Below are 24,529 nucleotides of genomic sequence, written 5' to 3'. Positions count from 1 at the left end.
GCACAAAGTAGATGTCCTAACCGACTTGCCAAAACTATAGTTTGTTAACAAGAAATATGTGGAGTGGTTGAAAAACGAGTTTTAATGACTCCAACCTAAGTGTACGTAAACTTCCAACTTCAACTGTATTTAAGACCCTTTTATTGTTAATTACCCATTTTGAAACTGACTGTAACTCCTTGCTAAGAGTCTCAGTGAGCTCACTGGCTATAGGAGCTGATGTGTAGAGTGTGCTTCTAGCTTCTTGTAAGACAAGTGGAAAATAATTTGTAAAATAGAGAAGAGTAACGGCCCAAGGCAACTGCCCTGAGGGATGTACATATCTGACGTTAGAAAAGCTTGCATTAAAGAATACTCTCTGAGTTCTATTGGATAAGTAACTCTCCAACCGTTTGATGGCATGTGATGTAAAGCCATAACAAGTTATTTTTTTCAAAAACTAATTATGATCAATAACATCAAAGGCTGCACTGAAATCTAAAAATACAGCTCCAGCTATCATCTTATTGTCATGTATTTTAGCCAATCATCAGTCATCTGAGTCTTTGCAGTACAATTTGAGTGCACTTCCCTATATGCATGCTGAAAGTCAGTAGTTAACTTGTTCTTAAAAAAATAGCATTGTATTTGTTCAAACAAATACAATGAGAGAGAGAGAGAGGAAGACGACGAGAGAAAGTGAGAGAGAAGGAGAGAGCACGTGTATGAATTTGACTCTAAGTGTTGACATTCATCTCTCTTCTTCCGATAAGTGGAGAGTTGCCCGATTATTTATTCATTTTAATAGGTTGGGACCCGCGGTCCATTGGCCTCGTTACATTCATTTTCTAATAGCAACATTGGTGTAGGCATATAATTACATATAGAATCAGGGATATCTGTGGGATCTCTATGGGTGTACACACCATTTTACATTTTTTAAACATTTTTAGTCATTTAGCAGATGCTCTTATCCAGAGCGACTTACAGTTAGTGAGTGCATACATTTTCATACTGGCCCCCCATGGGAAACAAACCCACAACCCTGGCGTTGCAAGCGCCATGCTCTACCAACTGAGCTACAGGGGACACCAGTGGATTATATTGAACCTTCTTATATCACTGTACAGGAGTAGGTAACACAATATAATAATGTTCAGTAATAAAATGTTTATTATAAAGTGTTACTCAGCATTATTCTTTGAGAACATAGATAGATCATATATATCTGATCTATATTATTTGATTAAATGTGTCCCTTAAATCTAAATATGAATATGAACAATTACATCAATGAGTAGTGTGCTTTTTATTGTCAATTAGAGTTACATGTTACACAGATTGCAATGAATAAAAAAGTAGAAAAGATTAAATCAAATTCTAATTTATTCTGAAATATGAAAGTTACCAACATTTCAAGCAAAGGCGGAAAATACTCTTCTTGTTTGCAGGTTTCATAATTAGGAAAACACGATGTTGCATATATCATACCCGCTGATATTACACTCCATTGCGACATATATTTAATTACATGAATGAATGATTACATGATTTATCCCAATTAACTTTTTCTCCTTGGTCACCTCTTCATCCTCCTCTTTAATTACTTTTTATTTTAATAAACTCCAAGGATGTCGGCAGGTGTGTGTACACGCACGTCTTTCATGTGCTAATCGTTTTTCGCCCATTTATATCGGAGGCCCGCGGTTGCATCCCTGTGAAACCTTCAGGCAACAGAAAGCCTTAACCGCATAACAATCGTCTAAAACAAGGCCCTTCCCTTCATTGTCAAATTATTAATTAAGTCAATGTCACCTAATTGCCTCTCACCTTTTCTTTTATGCAAACAAAATAACCAGGATTTCACCTTTAACAGCGCTTGGTAAATGTTATCTAAACGCATCTCAAACGCATTTCAAATGCTCGGCAAGTCAATATCACGTAATTGCCTCAGCTTTGATACGAACAAAAACACCAGTATTCCCCCTGAATATCGCTTAGTAAACATTATCTAAACTCATCTCAAACGCTCGCCACTCCTCATCCCGTCAGGATTAATAGGGGTGTGGAATATGACACTGCTCTGTTGATTCTGCCTGTCAGGAGCCTTCTGCTCTCTTCATTATGGGCCCACTCAGCGATTGTGTGCATGCAAAACATCCCCCTGTCACACACACATATATACACACACACACAAACACACTATTTGTGTGTGTGTGTGTATTTCAGTGTGGCGTCATAAATTATGACGCCGCGGCCTAATGAAGCCATAAGAAATAATGCATATTCACTAATGGGGTGGGCTGCCCCTGGGCGTGCCGGGCTGAGTGCAGGAGCCCGTTATAAATGTACAGTGTATGGTGACAGCAAGCAGCCTCATTGGAGCAAACGGCATTGGACGTAAATGGTTCACAGTTACAGTAGTAAACAGGATCGATAGAATACAGATCAGTAAAGCCTGCACTTATGTTTTTGTAGTTGTTATAAGCATGCATGAGCCTTTAAAATGTGTTGTAAGGCGTATAATATTTAATTATGTCTCTCCATCTAGGACGTTATAGACTACAGATTTGTAAAGCCTAATGCTTATTTAGTCGTATTATGTCTCTCCATGTAGGACATTTTTAACTGACTCAAACTAGTTTTAGTCAAGTTGATAACGAGACATAAGGGGTCATACATACTTATGCCAAGTCTTACAATGCATAGTAACAGCATTGGGATGTATTACTCCTGCAGGCTTAACATAAAGTTGTACATTTGTATGATTAAATTATATCACACAAAATATATTATGAATAAAAAAAGTAATATTAAAGCATTCCATTGGAAAAGCCCCCCCCCTCTTTTACGCTGCTGCGAATCTTTGTTTATTATCTATGCATAGTCACCTTAACGCTACATGTACATATTACCTCAATTACCTAGACTAACCTGTGCCCCCGCACATTGACTCTGTACCGGTACCCCCTGTATATAGCCTCGCTACTGTTATTTTACTGCTGCTCTTTAATTATATATATTTTTTTGTTTTTTTTGTTTATTTTTTACTTATCTATTTTTTACTTAACCAACAATGCAGTTTTAAGAAAAATAAGTGTTAAGGGCTTTTAAGTAAGCATTTCACTGTAACCTGTTGTATTCGGCGCATGTGACAAATAAAATTTGATTTGATTATCTATCAGTAATTCACTCTATGACTTTCGAGTGTATCCTTGCCTTGCTATAGTTACTTTAGTAGCTCCATTTTCATGTAAACCAAATTCTACTGAAACAATAAATCATGTGTTTTTTTAACAAGAAATTGTCCACAATGTAATGTAAATTCATGCTGTAAATATACCCTGCCCAAAACATTTAACCACCAAAAAAAGAGATGTAATCTATGTGTGCGACACAACTGCACTATTGGATACTGTTCCACACTGCAAATGTAATCTGTTCCCCCCTTGCCATGTGACAGATGATAGCTGAAAGTAGTCTCCTTAGTTTGCTGGCTCTATGTGTCACTTTCAGGTTCCATTACCCCTGACAAACTGGAACATTTCTGTTTTCCCCTCTCCAGTGCTGCTCATTGGCCTAAAACAATGTGCTGCTTGCTTTGTCTCTCTCTCTCTCTCTCTCTCTCTCTCTCTCTCTCTCTCTCGCTCTCTCTCTCTCTCTCTCTCTCTCTCTCTCCACTTTCTGTTCTTTATTTTGAATTTCCACACTTTGGTTGCGTCCAGATGCAGGGAGATGCTTTTGAAGGATTTTTTGTTTAGTTTTTGTAAGTGTTGTACTCTCCCTAAGTCAAGAACAGACTATGGGAGGCGCACAGTACTACATAGAGCCATGGCTACATGGAACTCTATTCCACATCAGATAACTGATGCAAGCAGTATAATCAGATTTTAAAAAACAGATTGAGTAGTGGCCTGAGGGAACACACTTAATGTGTTGTGAAAAGTGTTATGAAATGTAATGTAATATTTTAAATTGTATATAACTGCCTTAATGTTGCTGGACCCCAGGAAGAGTAGCTGCTGCCATGGCAGCAGCAAATGGGGATCCTTAATACATACAAATACAAATACAGCACGGTATGTTCTGTGTTAAACTCTCTTATTGCCCTCTCTCCCTCTCTCTTTTTCTATCTCTCTTTGCTGCAGGTTCGGAGCACAGTTAAAAGGATCAAGGAGAGAAGAAAAGCAATACATTTTTCAGTATGTAACCTAGCATTCCTTTTACGTGTGTGTGTGTACAGTATGTGTGTACAGATTCACATAGTTCACCACATAGTTCATACATAGTTCACCATAGTGCACACACAGTGTTCTTTCCCACATCAATGCAGCAATGTCAGTGAGAAGTAGCCGCTGAGCAATGCTTCTAGTATCGCTAGTGGACAAGCCCCATGTTAGATGCCCTTATACATCAAACATGCACCTCTGTAATAGCCCCTCTGCCGCACGCCGGCCCAGAACCTTCATCCCAACCAATGTCACCCGCACCGCCGGGGTTACAAGTTTCTAATCCTGGACGAGCTGTCCCCTGACATTAAAGTGTCAGGCCACTATTTATACTGTTCCCTCCTGCTCCCTGCGATCACTTAGCTCCGGCAAAGCGCTTTAAAAGTAGTTAATAGCCCCCCTCCACCCACACACACACACACACACACACCAACCAAAGCCCCCCACCCTCCTTCACACACAACCACTGTCCCCTCTCCTCTCCCCCCTTCTGCAACTCGTCCCTTATGAGTGATCACATTAACTCCCCACCCGGGTTGTCACGCTTTATGGCTCATAGCAGTTTGTGCCCCAGTCCAGTCCCCCCCCCCCCAACCATCAGGTCGTTGAGAAGGGAATCAGACAATTTTTAAAGGCAGATTGATTTTAGAATATCGCCCCTTCTTCCTTTTTGACCCCGTTACAGTTCCTGACACTGTAAAGATTGTGACTAGTAAAAAATGACTCGGGGGGGGGGGGGGGCAAACAAACCCCAAGGTAGCTGATATACCGTGCAGCTGTATTATCAGTGTGGGGGTGCTCCTTTTAGTGCTCTCTGGCAATTTTCCAATCTCAAAGTCCGCCATCCAGTTTGCCCATGCAGCGGATGTTTTTTAGCTAATGCTATTTTGCCCCATAAATCCCGCTGAAATACAGTATCTACCTGTCTGTCTGGAGATAGGAGACATTTGGCTCTAGATGACCGAACATGCCCTATATCTCCCCAGTTGTAAAATATAGGATTCAGTATCGTCTCTGGTGGAATGGACAAATACGGTTCTTCGCAGCATACCGTTACTGCATATGGTACTTCAGAAGATAAATTAGACATAAAAAATTATGTTTTAGATAAAAGGCTTTTTAAGAATGTTTGATAAGGTTGATGTAAAATGATTTTGTGACGCATAACCAGATATACTAGAATGAAGCACGCTGTTCATTTCCGCTCTGTTTTAAAAATGGCCATTAGTTTCTCAGAATACACATCAAAGCAAATATTGAAATAAAAAGAGGAAAGACAGCACAACGTTGTTGTTCACATCTCTTAAATGATCCGGCGCCGCATTCATATCAGCATAGGTATAGTGCAGCGAAGCAAAAAATGACCTCCAATCATTACATCTAATGACATTCTGTCATTGTTCATTTAATAATCCTATTGACTGCTTTCTCGAGCTGTTCAGCAGCCCCTACATGCAGTAGGTTGTGCAAACAGCCCTTTTAGACCTCCGGGGGTCCCCCCTCCAGTTATTTATACACAAGCTCTAGACCAATGTTGCCTGCCTGCTTGATACCAACTGCCTGGTGACCCTCATGACCCCCCACTTGTACACACACTGCCAGATTGCTTTGTGAAATAAAGCAGTCAGTTGCACCACCCAAATAAAAAACAACCCCTTCTCAATAGTTGGAGTTCCGTGGCTGTGACAGCACTGAAATATAGATATAAAATGGAACTGGATTAGTAAAAAAAAAAATCTTAATTCAAGTTTTGACAAGATATAGGAAGCAGGGGGCGAGCGGCGTGTGTGTGTGTGTGTGTTTCAGTGTGGGTGCGTGCGTGTGATTCCTGGAGATCTACATTGAGTAGGGGTTGTAAAAGAAGTGGCAGGCATAACTTTGAGTGTTTGTTCAGAGGTCTGTGATGCTAGGCATTCCTTCATGACAGACATATGTAATACAAGAGGCCGAGCCTATGGAAGCGCCCTGATGCTCTCTGAAGTCTGTTTAATAGCTGTGCAAACAAATGGGATTCAATGATTGGAGTTTATTTTGGTCTCTTAGAGAGATTCCTTGTTTTAAATGTGTTAAAATTGTGAAATGTGTCACCCATAGAGATGGATAGAGGGTGCACTTGCCACAAAATACTTTGATAGCATGCACAGTGCCATGGAGGACATTCACCATTTTAACTGGGTGGTCAACTGTCAGCCAATGGTCTGCGCATGGTCTTCTTTCTTAAATGGGTTTGTTTATAGTTTGTAAGGTTTCCATCCAGGTCAGTAGGAGAATCTGCCAATGAATAACAAGGAGCAGAAGGAGGACGTGACGTCAGGTCGTCGGCTAGGACAGCTCTCCATTTTGTCTGTTGGCTGCACTCCCCTCCTCTAAGCCCGCCTCCACATCAAAACCCCAAACAAGAATAAAGAAGACTTGAGAACAGAGGGGAAAAAAACATGTAAACTCAATGAGAAGAATCGAGAGCGAGAACAAGATATTTGATAAACTGAATGCTTTCAAAAGTATTCAATATTATTACGTTTGAATATTAATTTTGGATTACAAATCAGACGTTTTTATTTTTTATTTTTTATTAATACATTTATTCTATTTATTTTCTGCACACATTTTGTTCTGTTTTTCTTAAAATATAAGTATTATTTTTGTTTACGGTTTTTGTTCTTTCTAAGTCAATCATTAAGTCCTTGACTCCTTACTCTTCTCCCTGTGCCCCTCCAGAACTGTGCCAGCTCCAGACCCTCCAGCTCATTGACCAGCTCCCGGCCCGCCAGCTCCCCCACGCCCTCTCCCCAGGGCCCACAAGGCCCCAGCCTGGACGAGGGGGGGGACAAGACCTGCTCCGGCAAGCCTAGCCCGCTCCCCAACCCCACCTACCCCTACACCCCAGGCCTTGTAGAGGAGAACGCCAACAGAGGTGAGTCACAAGCTCCCTCACCCACAGTTCCGATGACAATAATACCTACAGGGGTGAATCGATTACTACCTCCGTCAACACTCTCTGACCCTCACCCTGAATGCTGCATTTCTGTGTATTGCGTACCATGGTCTGAGAGCAGAATGAAAGGGGGGAAACGACAGCTGGAAGAATATGCTCAAGCTTTTAACAAAAAAATCTAAATTGTCCCAAAAATATTTAGACACTCATTCTTCACTTCAAAAACATATTACCCTGTGTGAGAGTGTGGCCAAGTGTAGTTTGTAGTGCTGCAGACTCCCATGCACATATTGCCCACAGCGGCATTGGTACGAATCTCACCCCAATCTGTACTTTCTTGCTGTCTTCCCTCTACAACCTGTACCCTGCCTACCTTCCAACTGACTAAGTAAATGTGAAAAATTACGAAAAGGAGGACAAAGCTCTTGTTCTCCTTTTTGTCAATTAAATAAAAAATAAGCATATTACTCAAATGTTGTACAACTTCGAGAGGCAATCATGAAATTCAGGAAGAAAAATAAAACAAATAACCTTTGCTGATTTTTCTAAACCAACAATAGTTCCTCTTAGAGGATTTTGAGTAGCCTATGTAGTTAGCAGAGTGCACCCTGTCAATTCTGTGGACATAGAAACATGGAGCTTTATTCAATCGAAACCTGAAACCAGATCTTGGTTCAACAACCAAAAAGAGTTTGGAGTCATTTCATCAACAACAAAGTGTTTTTATATGACATAACATGTCAATTCAACCTCACATTTACTCAAACCATCTTCCTCGAGAACAATCTCATCCTAGTCTTACTGCGGAAACCTGCGTATCGGCTTTGATTGAACAGCGAATCTGCGATGCATTAGGTTGTGAATGAGGAATAGTGCTTGGCACAGAGAGTGAACCCAGACGTGACAGCTCCTCTGTAGGACTCAAACACTGTCCAGACCGCACAGACTGAACAGCTTTAATGCAGTTCCCTGACCCGCGTATCACTGAGTGGAGTCAATGTAATTGAAGGGGAGGAAAACACACACGATAACACACAACACAGCATACATGCACGCACACACATATGCACGCATGCACACACAAACACACACATGCATGCACGCACACACACACACACACACACACACACACACATACACACACACACACACATACACAACACAGACACACACACACAGCAGAGGAACATTTCAAAGCAGTGAAAATAGGGGGGCTTAATGACACAATAGGCAGCAATCCAGGTACAATGGACAGTAGAGGAGTGTGTGTGTGTGTACATCCGTGTGTGTGTGTATGTGTGTGTGTGTGTGTGTGTGTGTGTGTGTGTGTGTGTGTGTGTGTGTGTGTGTGTGTGTGAAAGTTGGCTGTACTTTTGCTCTACTCTTGCAGCTAAAAGACGGTCATGTGTCCCAATGTAGTCAAGAAAGGCACATTTCCTATTTATTTATTGAATTGTACATTTTTTGGAAGTGTAGTTTATTAAAATACAGATATTTCATTTGTAACCGCTCTCTTTTTCATTACAGTTTTCCATTAGGTGCCCTATTTGACGTTGTCGAATCACTTATTCTTTAACAGTGTGTTATGACCGTGTACTATCTAGGTCATTTGATGGAGTGTTGTTCTTTCTTGTAGCTGTATGTTCATATTCAAAGCTTCTCATGGTACCTTCCAGTCTCATGTTGTGCAAACAGACAGTTTACAGCATCTCCTTTGTAAGTGACTCAAATACAGAGTCAAGCTGTTATATCTTCTCATTTCATTAAAGGGGCAATCTGGTATTCAAACTACTGCACACCCTGACACTTTTTTGGTAAACTGGTGAGGGATGGGTTCAAGGACTTACCATCCATTAGATCAAAATTATGTTTTAACCATGTTTTGAAGCTATACATTGTTTACACACAATGGAGTAAAACTAGCTCATATTTGGGGTTCTGACAGAGAAAAACAGTCTAAGCTCATGAGGCATTTTTATGTTATATTCTTCAAGAATCAATGGCTATAAATCATTATTTTAAAATTCCAAAAATGGATGTAGCAATCATAGATTGCACCTTTAATATTACACACACAGTGCATTCAGAAAGTATTTATACCCCCTTGAATTAATCCACATTTTGTTGTTACAACCTGAATTCAAAATGGATTAAATATAATACTTTTTTTACCCATCTACACACATTACCCCATAATGAAGTGAAAACATGTTAGTTTTTTTGTGCTAATTTATTGAAAATGAAATACAGAAATATCTAATTTACATAAGTATTCACACCTTTGAGTCAGTACTTTGTAAAAGTACCTTTGGCAGCGATTACATCTATGATTCTTTCTGGGTAAATCTCTAAGTGCTTTCCACACCTGGATTGTGCAACATTTGCCCATTATTCTTTTAAAAAAATATTACAGCTCTGTCAAATTGGTTGTTGTTCATTGCTAGACAACCATTTTCAGGTCTTGCCATAGATTTTCAAGTAGAATTAAGTCAAAACTAGGCCACTAGGAACATTCACTGTCTTCTTGGTAAGCAACTCAAGTGTAGATTTGGCCTTGTGTTTTAGGTTATTGTGTTTTAAGTTAAGGTGAATTCATCTCCCAGTGTCTGGTGGAAAGCAGACTGAACCATGTTTTCCTCTAGGATTTTGCCTGTGCTTAGCTCCATTTCCGTTAATTTTTTATCCTGAAAAACGTCCCATTCCTTAACGATTACAAGCATTCCCATAACATGATGCAGCCACCACTATGCTTGAAAATATGGAGAGTGGTACTCAGTAATGCATTGTATTGGATTTGCCCCAAACATAATACTTTATATTGAGGACAAAAAGTGAATTGCTTTGGCACATTTTTTTGCAGTATTAATTTAGTGCCTTGTTGCAAACAGGATGCATGTTTTGAAATACTTCATTCTTTTCCCTCTGTCAATTAGGTTAGTATTGTGGAGTAACTACAATGTTGTTGATCCATCCTCAGTTCTCCGGAATCCCTCAGTGGTTTCCTTCCTCTCTGGCAAGTTAGGAAGGATGCCTATATCTTTGTAGTGACTGGGTGTATTGATACACCATCCAAAGTGTAATTATACTGAACAAAAATATAAACACAACAATTTCAAAGGTTTTACTGAGTTACAGTTCATATGAGGAAATCAGTCAATTGAAATAAATTCATTAGGCCCTAATCTATGGATTTCACATAACTGGGAATACAGATATGCATCTGTTGGTCACAGATAACTTTTTTTTAAATGGGCCTTGCAATGGGCCTCAGGATCTCGTCATGGTATTTCTTTGCATTGAAATTGCCATCGATAAAATGCAATTGTGTTTGTTGTCGGTAGCTTATGCCTGCCCATACCATAACCCCACCGTGCACTCTTTTCACAGCAAACTGCTCGCCACACAACGCCATACACATGGTCTGCGGTTGTGAGGCCAGTTGGACGTACTGCCAAATTCTCTAAAACAACATTGGAGGCGGCTTATGGTAGAGAAATTAACATAACATTTTCTGGCAACAGCACTGGTGGACATCCTGCAGTCAGCATGCCAATTGCATGCTCCCTCAAAACTTGACATCTGTAGCATTGTGTTGTGTGACAAAACTACACATTTGTGTGGCCTTTTGTTGTCCCCAGCACAAGATGCACCTGTGTAATGATCATGCTGTTTAATCAGCTTCTTGATATGCCACACCTATCAGTTGGATGGATTATCTTGGCAAAGGAGAAATGCTCACTAACAGGGATGTTAACAAATTTGTTTTAAAAAATTGAGAGAAATAAGCATAAAAAAAAAATATGGGATATTTTATTTCAGTTCATGAAACATGGGACCAACACTTTACATGTTGCGTTTATATTTTTGATCAGTGTAATAACTTCACTATGCTCAAAGGGATATTCAATGTCTGCTTTTTTAAATCTACCAATATGTGCCCTTCTTTGCGAGGCATTGGAAAACCTCTGGTCTTTGTGTTTGAATCTCTGTCTCACTGCTTGACTGATGGACCTTACAGATAATTGTATGTGTGGGGTACATAGATGAGTCATTCAGAAATCATGTTACACACTATTATTGCACACAGTGAGTCCATGCAATTTACAGTATTATGTGACTTGTCCGTCAGTTACAACAAGCGAGGGGGCCCACGAAACGCAGCCGAGGCCAATTTTATTTATTTATTTGTGAAGCACAAACAGAAATATTGATAGTCAGCCGTTATTATCCAGCTAATTTCCTGTGCGGTACCACCTCCCATCTCAATGCTAACTGGATGCAAATGTGCTCCGCTCTGCATGATTGAGTGTCTAGTGAGCTTTGCGCTAGCACTGTACTGCTTTAATCTACTGTATGCATATGCGGTGCTCAGCGGAGCCCCAGCGCTCGCACAACCACTGTAACTAATCATCTTGACGAGCCCGCCCATAATCCAACGCAACATGAGCAATGATTTAATATTTGTTTCTGGGCCTTTTTTTTTTGCGTCAGCGGGTAGTGGGTAGGGCACCCCCCTGACCGCCAAGGGAGCAGTGGAACTAGATAATGTGAGGAGGACAGAGAGAGATAGAGAGAGATTTTGGGAGGGAGAGGGAGAGAGAGAGAGGAGATTGAGTATAGAGAGAGAGAGAGAGAGAGAGAGAGGAAGAGAAAGACATCATGGGCTAGATAGTGATAGAGAGACAGGGTGATTAAGGATGGAGTTTAACAAATGAAAGAGAGAGATCGAGAGAGAGCAAGTGAGGAGAGATTCGGTTGATTGTTTGCACAGTTTGTGGGTGTTGTTGTATTGTGTATATAGTACGTACGCGTTGAGATCTAAGGAAGTGTAAATTGTAAAGCGTGGCTCTCTATCACTCTATATAACAAAATGAACGTTACCCAATACCAATACATTTTAGCCAAAAACCTGGTTGCCTCTGCCAGGAGGCTGAAACTTGGCTGCAAGTGGATATAGAATTGCGCCGGAGGAGATGGCTGCCGATTTACGGGCTCCTAACCAATTGTGCTATTGTGTGTGTTTTTTCGCGTTATTTGTAACTTATTTTGTACATAATGTTTCTGCCACCGTCTCTTATGACCGAAAAGAGCTTCTGGATATCAGGACAGCGATTACTCACCTCGTACTGGACAAAGATGTTTTCTTTAAGAGTCGGACGCGAGTGATTTACTTCAGACACCCGACAAGGCCCAAATCCCCGTCATTCGCATGAAGAAGAGATGGAGATATCGGGGACGTAGGTCGGGGTGCTTCTAAAGATCCGACAGCAAGTGGGTAATCTGCCTCTACCATCAGTCCTATTAGCCAACGTACAATCATTGGATAATAAAATGGATGAGCTCCGATCAAGAATATCCTACCAACGGGACATTAAAAACTGTAATATCTTATGTTTTACTGAGTCGTGGCTTAACACGACATGGATAACATACAGCTGGCAGGTTTTCGGTGCATCAGCAAGGACATTTGCCTCCGGTAAGACAAGGGGTGGCGGTCTGTGTATATTTGTAAATAACAGCTGGTGCACGAAATCTAATATTAAGGAAGTCTCAAGGTTTTGCTTGCCTGAGGTAGAGTAACTTATGATAAGCTGTAGACCACACTATTTACCAAGAGAGTTTTCATCTATATTTTTCGTAGCTGTCTATTTACCTCCACAAACCGATGTTGGCACTAAGACCGCCCTCAATGAGCTGTATAAGGCCATAAGCAAACAAGAAAATGCTCATCCAGAGGTGGCGCTCCTAGTGGCCGGGGAATTTAATGCTGGGAAACATATCCGTTTTACCTAATTTCTACCAGCATGTTAAATGTGCAACCAGAGGAAAAAAACTCTAGACCACCTTTACTCCACACACAGAGTACAAAGCTCTCCCTCGCCCTCCATTTGGCAAATCTGACCATAATTCTATCCTCCTGATTCCTGCTTACAAGCAAAAACTAAAACAGGAAGTACCAGTCACTCTGTCAATACAGAAGTGGTCAGATAACGCAGATAATAAGCTACAGGACTGTTTCGCTAGCACAGACTGGAATATGTTCAGGGATTCTTCTGATGGCATTGAGGAGTACACCACATCAGTCACTGGCTTCATCAATAAGTGTGTCGATGACGTCGTCCCCACAGTGACCATACGTACATACCCCAACCAGAAGCCATGGATTACAGGCAACATCCGCACTGAGCTAAAGGGTAGAGCTGCCACTTTCAAGGAGTGGGACTCTAATCCAGACGCTTATAAGAAATCCCACAATGCCCTCCGACGAACCATCAAACAGGCAAAGCGTCAACACAGGACTAAGATTGAATCGTTTGGGGTCACTTAGAAATGTTCTTGTTTTTGAAAGAAAAGCAATTTTTTTGTCCATTAAAAAAACATAAAATTGATCAGAAATACAGTGTAGACATTGTTAATGTTGTAAAAACACCAGTCTCAACATCAACAGTGAAGAGGCGACTCCAGGATGCTGAACTTCTAGGCAGAGTTGCAAAGAAAAAGCCATATCTCAGAATGCCCATCTTAATCTTTTCTTTTTATTGGCCTGTCTGAGATATCGCCTCTTCACTGATAATAGCCCCCCACTGACATTGAGACTGGTGTTTTGCGGGTACTATTTAATTAAGCTGCCAGTTGAGGACCTGTGAGGCGTCTGTTGAGGACCTGTGAGGCGTCCTCTTGCTCAGTCGGGCCTCCCACTCCTCTTTCTATTCTGGTTAGAGCCAGTTTGCGCTGTTCTGTGAAGGGAGTAGTACACAGCATTGTACGAGATCTTCAGTTTCTTGGCAATTTCTTGCCTTCATTTCTAAGAACAAGAATAACTGACGAGTATCAGAAGAAAGTTATTTGTTTCTGGCCATTTTGAGCCTGTAATCGAACCCACAATTGCTGATGCTCCAGACACTCAACTAGTCTCAAGAAGGCCAGTTTTATTGCTTCTTTAATCAGCACAACAGTTTTCAGCTGTGCTAACATAATTGCAAAAGGGTTTTCTAATGATCAATTAGTCTTTTAAAACGATGAATATGGATTAGCAAACACAACATGCCATTGGAACACATGACTGATGGTTGCTGATAATGGGCCTCTGTACGCCTATGTAGATATTCCATAAAAAAATCAGCCGTTTCCAGCTACAATAGCCATTTACAACATTAGCAATGTCTGCACTGTATTTCTGATCAATTGGATGTTATTTTAATGGACAAAAAAATTGTTTTTCTTTCAAAAACAAGGACATTTCTAAGTGACCCCGAACTTTTGAACGGTAGTATATAACCGGCTCCGACGCTCGTTGAATGTGGCAGGGCTTGCAAACTTTTACGGACTACAAATGGAAGCACACCCACGAGCTGCCCAGTGACACGAGCCTACCAGACGAGCTAAATTACTTCTGTGCTCGCTTCGAGGCAAGCAACACTGAAGCATGCATGAGAGCATCAGCTGTTCCAGATGACTGTGTGATCACGCTCTCCGTAGCCGATGTGAGTAAGGGCCAGACGGATTGCCAGGACGTGTACTCCGAGCATGCGCTGACCAACTGGCAAGTGTCTTCACTGACATTTTCAACCTGTCCCTGACTGAGTCTGTAATACCAACATGTTTCATGCAGACCACCATAGTCCCTGTGCCCAAGAACACAAAGGTAACCTGCCTAAATGACTACTGACCGTAGCACTCACCTCTGTAGCCATGAAGTGCTTTGAAAGGCTGGTCATGGCTAACATCAACACCATTATCCCAGAAACCCTAGACCCCAACAGATCCACAGATGATGCAATCTCTATTGCACTCCACACTGCCCTTTCCGACCTGGACAAAAGGAACACCTACGAGAGAATGCTATTCATTGACTACAGCTCAGCGTTCAACACCATAGTGCCCTCAAAGCTCATCACTAAGCTAAGGACCCTGGGACTAAACACCTCCCTCTGCAACTGGATCCTGGACTTCCTGACTGGCCGCCCCCAGGTGGTAAGGTTAGGTAACAACACATCTGCCACGCTGATCCTCAACACGGGGCCCCTCAGGGGTGCGTGCTCAGTCCCCCTCCTGTACTCCCTGTTCACCCATGACTGCATGGCCAAGCACGACTCCAACACCATTATTAAGTTTGCTGAAGACACAACAGTGGTAGGCCTGATCACCGACAACGATGAGACAGCCTATAGGGAGGAGGTCAGAGACCTGGCCGTTTGGTGTCAGGATAGCAACCTCTCCCTCAACGTGATCAAGACAAAGGAGAGAATTGTGGACTACAGGAAAAGGAGGACCGAGCACGCCTCCATTCTCATCGACGGGGCTGTAGTGGAGCAGGTTGAGAGCTTCAAGTTCCTTGGTGTCCACATCACCAACAAACTATCATGGTCCAAACACACCAAGACAGTCGTGCCCTCACGACAAAGCCTATTCCCCCTCAGGAGACTGAAAAGATTTGGCATGGGTCCTCAGATCCTCAAAAAGTTCTACAGCTGCACCATCGAGAGCATCCTGACTGGTTGCATCACCGCCTGGTATGGCAACTGCTCGGCCTCCGACCGCAAGGCACTACAGAGGGTAGTGCGTACGGCCCAGTACATCACTGGGGCCAAGCTTCTTGCCATCCAGGACCTCTATACCAGGCGGTGTCAGAGGAAGGCCCTACGAATTGCCAACGACTCCAGCCACCTTAGTCATAGACTGTTCTCTCTGCTACCGCACGGCAAGCGGTACTGGAGCACCAAGTATAGGTCCAAAAGGCTTCTTAACAGCTTCTACCCCCAAGCCATAAGACTCCTGAACAGCTAATCAAATGGCTACCTGGACTATTTGCATTATTTTTAACTTAACACTTATTTTTCTTAAAACTGCATTGTTCGTTAAGGGCTTGTAAGTAAGCATTTAAAGGTCTACACCTGTTGTATTCGGCACATGTGACAAATAATATTTAATTTGTATCTTCCAGTAAGACAATAACCCCAAGCACCAATCAAAATCCACAAATAAATTGTTAATAGACCACAAAATAAAAGTCTCAGTCTCTGGACTTGAACCCCATTGAAAACCTGTGGTTTGAATTGAAGAGGGTGCAGACAATGGATATCAAGGATCTGGAAAGATTCTGTATGAAGGAATAGTCTAAGATCTCTCCCAACGTGTTCTCCAATCTCATAAAACATTTTAGAAAAAGGCTGTGTCGTTATCCTCACGAACCTTTTGGCACCCTTGATAAATATGAGCAAAAAATACTGTATAAAGTATATAATACGAATACTGAGCTATATTGTATGCTGATTTTTTTTTAAATTATATTTATTTATACTAATACAATTGTTTAACAAGTAATTAAAAAATATATATTGTGTGTTGTTCATACAGAGACGCACTGTTGACATGTTTCAGGGCTTTCGCAACAACTTTATGTTGAATATTACAGTAGAAATATAATATAATTCTATAAGTTCTAATAGAAAATGTTTTAGTAAAATAATAGGGTTAAGTCAATAGAAACAAGGGTTCTAATGGTCAGATTTTCTCCTTCAGCATCTGTTGTTGCTCTTTTATTTGTGCACCACATTTTTTGAAAGCTGTTTCACTTATAATACTCAGAATGTTGTTGTTTCAGCTCCCTTATTTTAATAGACTTACTGATAGTCAATGTTTCTTAAAGCAACTAAAAAAATTCTAAATAATAACTGTGAAAGTGACAAAAAAAAGTTCATTCCTTTCTACAGAAATATTGAAGATTTGTGCATTGTCCCTGGCGAATAAATCAAAGAAAGTAAGTCAAGGGTATGCTTCCTAAATGATCCCCTATTTCCTATATAGTGCAAAACTGTTAACCAGGGCACATAGGTCTCTGATCAAAAGTAGCGCACTATATAGGGAATAGGGTGCCATTTGGATATGTTGCTTAAGTGAAGTTGTCAGTGCGCAGCCTGCCAGGATTCTATCCACATAGGACTCTAGTAAAAAGTAGTACACTATATTGGGTGTAGGGGGCCATTTGGGACTCAGCCAAAGTCAAGTTGTCAATGCGCAGCATGCCATGATCCGATCCCTAGTGCTGTCTGTCGTCTCTGGGTATAGGCCCATCTCCTGTAGGTGGAAGAAAAACCATATGGCTGTACTGCTGACATCTGACTCGCTCCCCTCTTAACATGTGTTTCTCAGCATCAGCTGCAATTAGGGGCCTACCAGTGCGTCTAAATAAAGGGGCTCGTCTCTCTATCGCATGCAGCCGCAGATTACCCCCAGATCTCCCCACCAACACCAATGTGGTGCATGGGGATGGGGGGATGACTTCTCCTCACTCCATCCCTCTTTCATTCCCTCCCTCCTGGCCCGCTGCTTGTCACGCATGTTTAGCCTGATTCATTGACACGCCACAGGATCTGGGGCCTCCCAAAACGCCCCAGAGACAATGACAGCATCAACTCCTCTCCTTCACACTCATCTGTAGTACACCTTTCTAGTCCTCGTTCACCTTGTTCAATCAAAAGCTGCATGTGGAGGTATCTGGGGTGGTGCGGGAAAATTTCAGTTTGTGTGATTATTAGCACAATATTGATGTTGTGAAGCTAAAAGGAACACCAGAGCGCTCTCTCGCTGTTGTTTTGCCTCACTGTGGGAATTTCCATATACCGGTTTTGATTGAATAGTGCAAGAAAAAAATTATTTGGAAAACGGGATAAAGTTATCGTTTCCAGCTAGCCATAACATAGCATCGCGATTTTTAATCCACTGTTATCCGTATTGTTTTAGCCTGTTTTCTGTTTTGTCTGCAGTGTTCCAGCAAGGCTAGTTTGTGGAAGTCACCCTATCACAGAAACAAGATATATTGGCAGGTAGCTTAGTGGTTAAGAGCGTAGTACCAGTAACCGAAAGGTCGCTGGTTCTAATCCCGAGCCGACTAGGTGAAACATCTGCCGATGTGCCCTTGAGCAAGGCACTTAACCCTAATTGCTCCTGTAAGTCGCTCTGGATAAGAGCGTCTGCTAAATGACTAAAATGTAAGTGTACTACCAATTTTTTATTTGGCTGATTTTACTAAGTTGATTTATACTGCAGCTCTTGAAAGACGATAACTTGAAACATCATTGACGCTTTTCCCTATTTATCCGTGTAAAAACAGAAATGCTATGTTTTCAATTACTGATTCCAATTGGAAAAACAGCTGGGCACAACTATCCAGGTATATGCTCCTATTTTCTTGAGGAATGCGTCACATCGATAATTGCACTAGCAGAATTACAGACACCAGCAAACCCTGGTGCGGCGAGAGGGAGGTGTACTCTCTATGGTGGCTTATGGTCAACGTCTCGCTGATGCAAAGTGATGTGTACTAATTCTACATCTGGTCAAACAAAACAGGCCCAAGAAGTTCAGCCAATACAAAAATCACTTCCCTTTCTCTCTTCCTTTCCTTCTTTCCTCCTGCCCTCTCTTTATTCAAGCCATTTATGCATCTTTATTCATTTTTCCCCCGTCCACAATGATTGACAAATAACTGAGGGTGACCTTGACGGTTGTATGCTTTGAGCTTTGGCTTGCTCTGCCTTTGTTTAGTGGATCTGTGGCGAGGTATCAGGGCCTTGTCATTTGGACCGAGGCTTTGAGGACTTGATTGTAGCCTACAGTGTAAATACCCAAACAAACAGCTGGGGCCAAAATGTGCTATTGGTTTGCTGTGTATTTACATTCCTTCCTTCTTCTCACTCTGTCTTTCTACATCTCTCTTTCTTCTGTGTTTCACTTTTTCTCTCTTTCTTCCTCGCTCGTCTCTTTCTTGTCTCTCTCTCTATCTCTTCCATCTTTTCCTCTCTCTCTCTGTCTCTTCTCACTCACTCCTCCGCTCCCTCTATCTCTGAATGGCACATGCAGGATCTCTGGCCTAGAGTGTTATGGTTACACGAAAACCAGTTTGGGGGAAGAAATTACATTTTAAGATTTCAATTTAGGAATTCCATTTTCTTTTCTTATTTTAGCTTGGGCCCGTATTATGTGATATCTGTAATTCATTCTGAGGGAAACTTAACTCTGGCACTCGCATGTTCTTGCACTCATGCTCTGGCACTTCATATTTATCAGACACACACAGCCAATGAACAAAGCGAAAGCTGAAATATTGAACGTGTTTTGTCGCTCTTTGGGCGCTTTAAGTGTGAATGTTTATGCATATGCACTCGACTGTTTCAAAGCGTGCCTGGTTCCAAATTTGTTTTCCTACTCGTTACGCATACGGCTTGCTTGAGCAAAGTCGGGACAGAAATCTATTCATAATTCAAAGAAACAACAACGGTGAGTTGTCAGCTATAACAAATTGGAGGGAAAAGTTGAATTTGTATCTTCTTAGGAGGCTCACTGCATAATACATATGATGGATGGCCAACCAGCATAGACTCCCATTCCTTCTCTTTGCTATTCATCTGTTTATTTATTTATTCATTTCTTCCGTCACCCAGTGAGACCCAGACTAACTGTGGATTTGGCCCGGGCTCTGGAGGGTTCGCCTTAAGTGGCCTTAAAAGGATAGTTCACCCAAATTACACAATAACATATTGGTTTCTGTGGGCTCTGGAGGGTTCGTCTTAAGTGGCCTTAAAGGGATTGTTCACCCAAATTACACAATAACATATTGGTTTCTGTACCCTGTTAGCAGTCCATACTTTTGTTTTGTGTACCTGGCCACTGTCTTCAAATGTGTCACTTTGTAATTTGGGTGAACTATCCCTTTAACATGGTTGTTTATCGATAAAAGGATGGATACTGCAAATTACTGTAGATCCTGTAGGGCGTTTTGATGTTGAGTGGCACAAGGTGCAGTGTGGCTTCGGCTTCCTCAAAACGGATTTGATGTGGTTGCTGTGAGCCCATAAGTTAAAGGTACAACTGCCTCCGCTAATCTATTGTGCCAAACAACACCCCTTGGCTGTGGTATATACTGTACTGTATTCACGATATTCCATGCCCCCTCAGGCCTTATTGCTAAAGTACCTCATACAACTTTAATACTTTGTTGAATCACAATACATTAACAATCAATGTCTGGACATTGTACCTGTCTTGTAGATTATGCACTCTAAAAAATGTACTTTAGAAGAGTGTACTGTACATACACCACTACAACCAGACAAGTTGTTTCTCAAGATGTCGTCACTCTAGCTAGCCAACCTCAACCTAAAGAAGTGAAAGCCTCAGGGTGCAACCGCTGACACCAATTGATGGAGCAGCGCTCCTTTGTACTTGTGTTTTGTATTTTATTAGGGATCCCCATTAGTTCCTGCCAAGGCAGCAGCTACTCTTCCTAGGGTCCAAACACATTAAGGCACTTACATCACACATAAAACAAAAGATAAAACAGTACATCATAGAACATTATTACACCACCTCATATCTACAATACCACCATACAACAATATTACAATGTACGTGTGTGTAGAGTGCGTGTGCTAGCGTGAGTGTGCGTATGCGCGTGTCTGTACCTGTGTGTGTCCCTTCACAGTCCCCGCTGTTCCATAAGGTGTATTTTGTATCTTCTTTTTTTAAAATCTGATTCTACTGCTTGCATCAGTTACCTGATGTGGAATAGAGTTCCATGTAGTCATGGCTCTATGTAGTACTGTGCGCCTCCCATAGTCTGTTCTGGACTTGGTGATTGTGAAGAGACCTCTGGTGGCATGTCTTGTGGGGTATGCATGGAGGTCCGAGCTGTGTGCTAGTAGTTTAAACATACAGCTCGGTGCATTCAGCTTGTCAACACTTCTTACAAAAACAAGTAGTGATGAAGTCAATCTCTCCTCCACTTTGTTAGCTCTCTGTGTACATTTAAGGGCCAGCTGTGCTTCCCTGTTCTGAGCCAATTGCAATTTTCCTAAGTCCCTCTTTGTGGCACCTGACCACACGACTGAACAGTAGTCCAGGTGCGATAAAACTAGGGCCTGTAGGACCTGCCTTGTTGATAGTGTTGTTAAGAAGGCAGAGCAGCGCTTTATTATGACCAGACTTTTCCCCATCTTAGCTACTGTTGTATCAACATGTTTTGACCATGACAGTTTACAATCCAGGGTTACTCCAAGCAATTTAGTCACCTCAACTTGCGCAATTTCCTGACTTTACTCAAAGTAAAGATTGAACAAAGTAAGGGGCCTAGACAGCTGCCCTTAGGAATTCCTGATCTTACCTGGATTATGTTGGAGAGGCTTCCATTAAAGAACACCCTCTGTGTTCTGTTAGACAGGTAACTCTTTATCCACAATATAGCAGGGGGTGTAAAGCCATAACACATGCGTTTTTCCAGCAGCAGACTATGATCGATAATGTCAAAGCCATCCTGAAGTCTAACAAAACAGCCCCCAGAATATTTTTATCATCAGCCAATCATCAGTCATTTGTGTAAGTGCTGTGCTTGTTGAATGTCCTTCCCTATAAGCGTGCTGAAAGTCTGTTGTCAATTTGTTTACTGTAAAATAGCATTGTATCTGGTCAAAAAAACTACTTGTTTACTAAGGGTTGGTAACAGGCTGATTGGTTGGCTATTTGAGCCAGTAAAGGGGGCTTTACTATTCTTGGGTAGCGGAATTACTTTTGCGTCCCTCCAGGCCTGAGGGCACACACTTTCTAGTAGGCTTAGATTGAAGATATGCCAAATAGGAGTGGCAATATCGTCCACTATTATCCTCAGTAATTTTCCATCCAAGTTGTCAGAACCCGGTGGCTTATCATTGTTGATAGACAACAATACGTTTTTGACCTCTTCCACACTAATTTTATGGAATTCAAAATTACAATGCTTGTCTTTCATAATTTGGTCAGATATACTTGGATGTGTAGTGTTGGCGTTTGTTGCTGGCATGTCATGCCTAAGTTTGCTAACCATGTCAATGAAAAAATCATTAAAGTAGTTGGCAATATCAGTGGGTTTTGTGATTAATGAGCCATCTGATTCAATTAATGATGGAGCTGAGTTTGCCTTTTTGCCCAATATTTAATTTACGGTGCTCCAAAGCTTTTTACTATTATTCTTTATATAATTTATCTTTGTTTCATAGTATAGTTTCTTTGTCTTTTTATTCAGTTTAGTCACATGATTTCTCAATTTGCAGTACGTTTGCCAATCGGTTCTGTCAAGTGCAGCAGCTGGTTGCTTCTCATTGCACACCACAGACCAGCAAATATTATTTAAATCATCAACAGAGGAATTACTGCAAAATGCCTTGTATGACCTCTTATACACTATATTAGGCCCAGCCTTTGGAACTTTGGTTTTCCTAGATATGGCTACTATATTGTGATCACTACACCCGATGGATTTGGATACTGCTTTAAAGCAAATTTCTACAGCATTAGTAAAGATGTGATCAATACATGTTGATGATTTCATTACTGTGCTGTTTGTAACTACCCTGGTAGGTTGACTGATAACCTGAACCAGGTTGCAGGCACTGGTTACAGTTTGAAGCTTTTTCTTGAGTGGGCGGCTTGATGAAAGCCAGTCAATATTGAAATCACCCAGAAAATATACCTCTCTGTTGATATCATGTACAATATCAAGCATTTCACACGTTATCCAGATACTGACTTTTAGCACTTGGTGGTCTATATCAGCTTCCCACAAGAATGGGCTTTAGGTGAGGCAGATGAACCTGTAGCCATATTACTTCCACAGTATTTAAACATGAGATCCTCTATAAGCTTTACAGAAATGTGGTTCTGAATATAGACCACAACACCGCCCCCATTGGCATTTCTGTATTTTCTGTAGATGTTATAACCATGTGTTGCTGCCACTGTATCATCAAAGGTATTATCTAAGTGAGTTTCAGAGATAGTCAGAATATGAATGTCATCTGTTACTAGCAAGTTATTGATTTCATGAACCTTGTTTCTTAGGCTACATATGTTAATGTGGGCTATTTTTAGCACTTTTCTGGGATGCTTGATTGTTTTCATTGCTTTGCTGGTAAGCTTATCAGAAGTAGACATACTCATGTTATTTATGTTTGAGCTGATAGTGCAGGATGAGCTGACCACAGTGGACTTCCTACTAGGGCACACCACCTCAGTGCTAACAGTATAACTCTGGTTCATAGGCACATTATTACTGCATACAATAGCTGTAGGATCAACAGAGGCAAAAACCCTGGCAAAAATCTCCAGGTCCCCTCATCTTCAACCTTGTTTTTGGTCCCAATCAAGGGCGTCGCTCAGGGACCGTGTTGTCCCCCCTCCCTTACCACTCCGCTGGGGGTGACCTCTCACGTCCCGGCCGCACCGCTGCTTGTACAGGCCCCTGGGAGATGAAGGGGATGGAGGGGTGAAGAGGGAGTGGAGGGGGGCACAGGTATAGCATAGAGGCAAGGTGACAGCACTCTAAACCAATGGCGCATCAAGACACTTCTTCCCCGGGCAGCAGGACCGTAGATCAGGCCAGGGAGGATGGCGGAGCGACTGAGGGTGACAGGGGAATAACATCCCTTTCTCCTCAATCGACAGGGACCATAACTCCTGCTTCTCCAGGGACAGATTGAGAAAGGCAATAGCCAGGGGCTGTGAAGCACGGATGCTTAGGAGAATTGAAAGTTAAAGAAGCAGCGGTTGGGAATTTTCGTTATTCTCTTTTTTGTCCCTTTTTTATGTATATAAAAAAAATCCAGATAAAACTATCGAACAATAAATCCTGTGGGTTCTTGCAAATCACCCCCCCCAAAAAAAAAAAAAAAACATACTTTTTAATATACACTGAGTGTACAAAACATTAAGAACACCTTCCTAATATTGAGTTGCACCTCCCCTTTTGCCCTCAGAACAGCCTCATTTCGTCGGGGCATGGACTCTACAAGATGTCGAAAGCTTTCCACAGGGATGCTGGCCAGTGTTGATTCCAATGCTTCCCACAGTTGTGTCAAGTTGGTTGGATGCCCTTTCTTGATGCACATGGGAAACTGTTGAGCATGAAAAACCCAGCAGCATTGCAGTTCTTGTATGTTTCAAAGTATGTTTTGCTACTTTTTGATATATACCACGGTCTCTTAGATTCTGTAGAGCAAGACCAGGATATTTGAACCGAACTGAGTTTCCTTCTGAAGCTTCATTTCCTGGTCCAGGCTTAGTGGTTTTCTGATTGTGATACTGCTTGGTGTGTTGTAGTGTATTGTATATTTTAGAGTACTGTGATGAGCTGGTACTAATGATAGTGTACTGTTATGAATCATTGTGTTACGTGGTGTTGTGTCTCTCAGAGCCTGTATGGTTACTGCTGAATCAGGTCTGAGCTGTCTCACTCACACCGTCTCTCCTTCTTCCTCTATCTCCCTCCCTCGCTCTCTCTCTCTTCCCCTCTCTGTCTTTCCTCTCCTCTTTCCTTCTCTTCCTCACCCCCCCATCCCTGTCCTCGTCCCCCTGTCTC

General features: G+C 41.7%; 1 protein-coding gene across 2 annotated transcripts in view; it reads left to right on the top strand.

Annotated features, from left to right (window-relative positions):
• LOC121533778 (adhesion G-protein coupled receptor D2) overlaps positions 1-24,529 on the top strand; it is a 178,647-nt gene that overhangs the window by 112,496 nt on the left and 41,622 nt on the right. For both annotated transcript variants that reach the window (XM_041840017.2, XM_041840018.2), the window contains exons 21-22: positions 4,128-4,181; positions 6,927-7,122. In XM_041840017.2, the coding sequence (XP_041695951.1) occupies positions 4,128-4,181; positions 6,927-7,122 (250 nt within the window). The remainder of the gene's footprint in view (positions 1-4,127; positions 4,182-6,926; positions 7,123-24,529) is intronic.

Source organism: Coregonus clupeaformis, chromosome 20 (assembly GCF_020615455.1).
Source record: "Coregonus clupeaformis isolate EN_2021a chromosome 20, ASM2061545v1, whole genome shotgun sequence".
NCBI lineage: Eukaryota > Metazoa > Chordata > Actinopteri > Salmoniformes > Salmonidae > Coregonus > Coregonus clupeaformis.
This window is presented reverse-complemented; position numbering and strand designations above follow the sequence as displayed.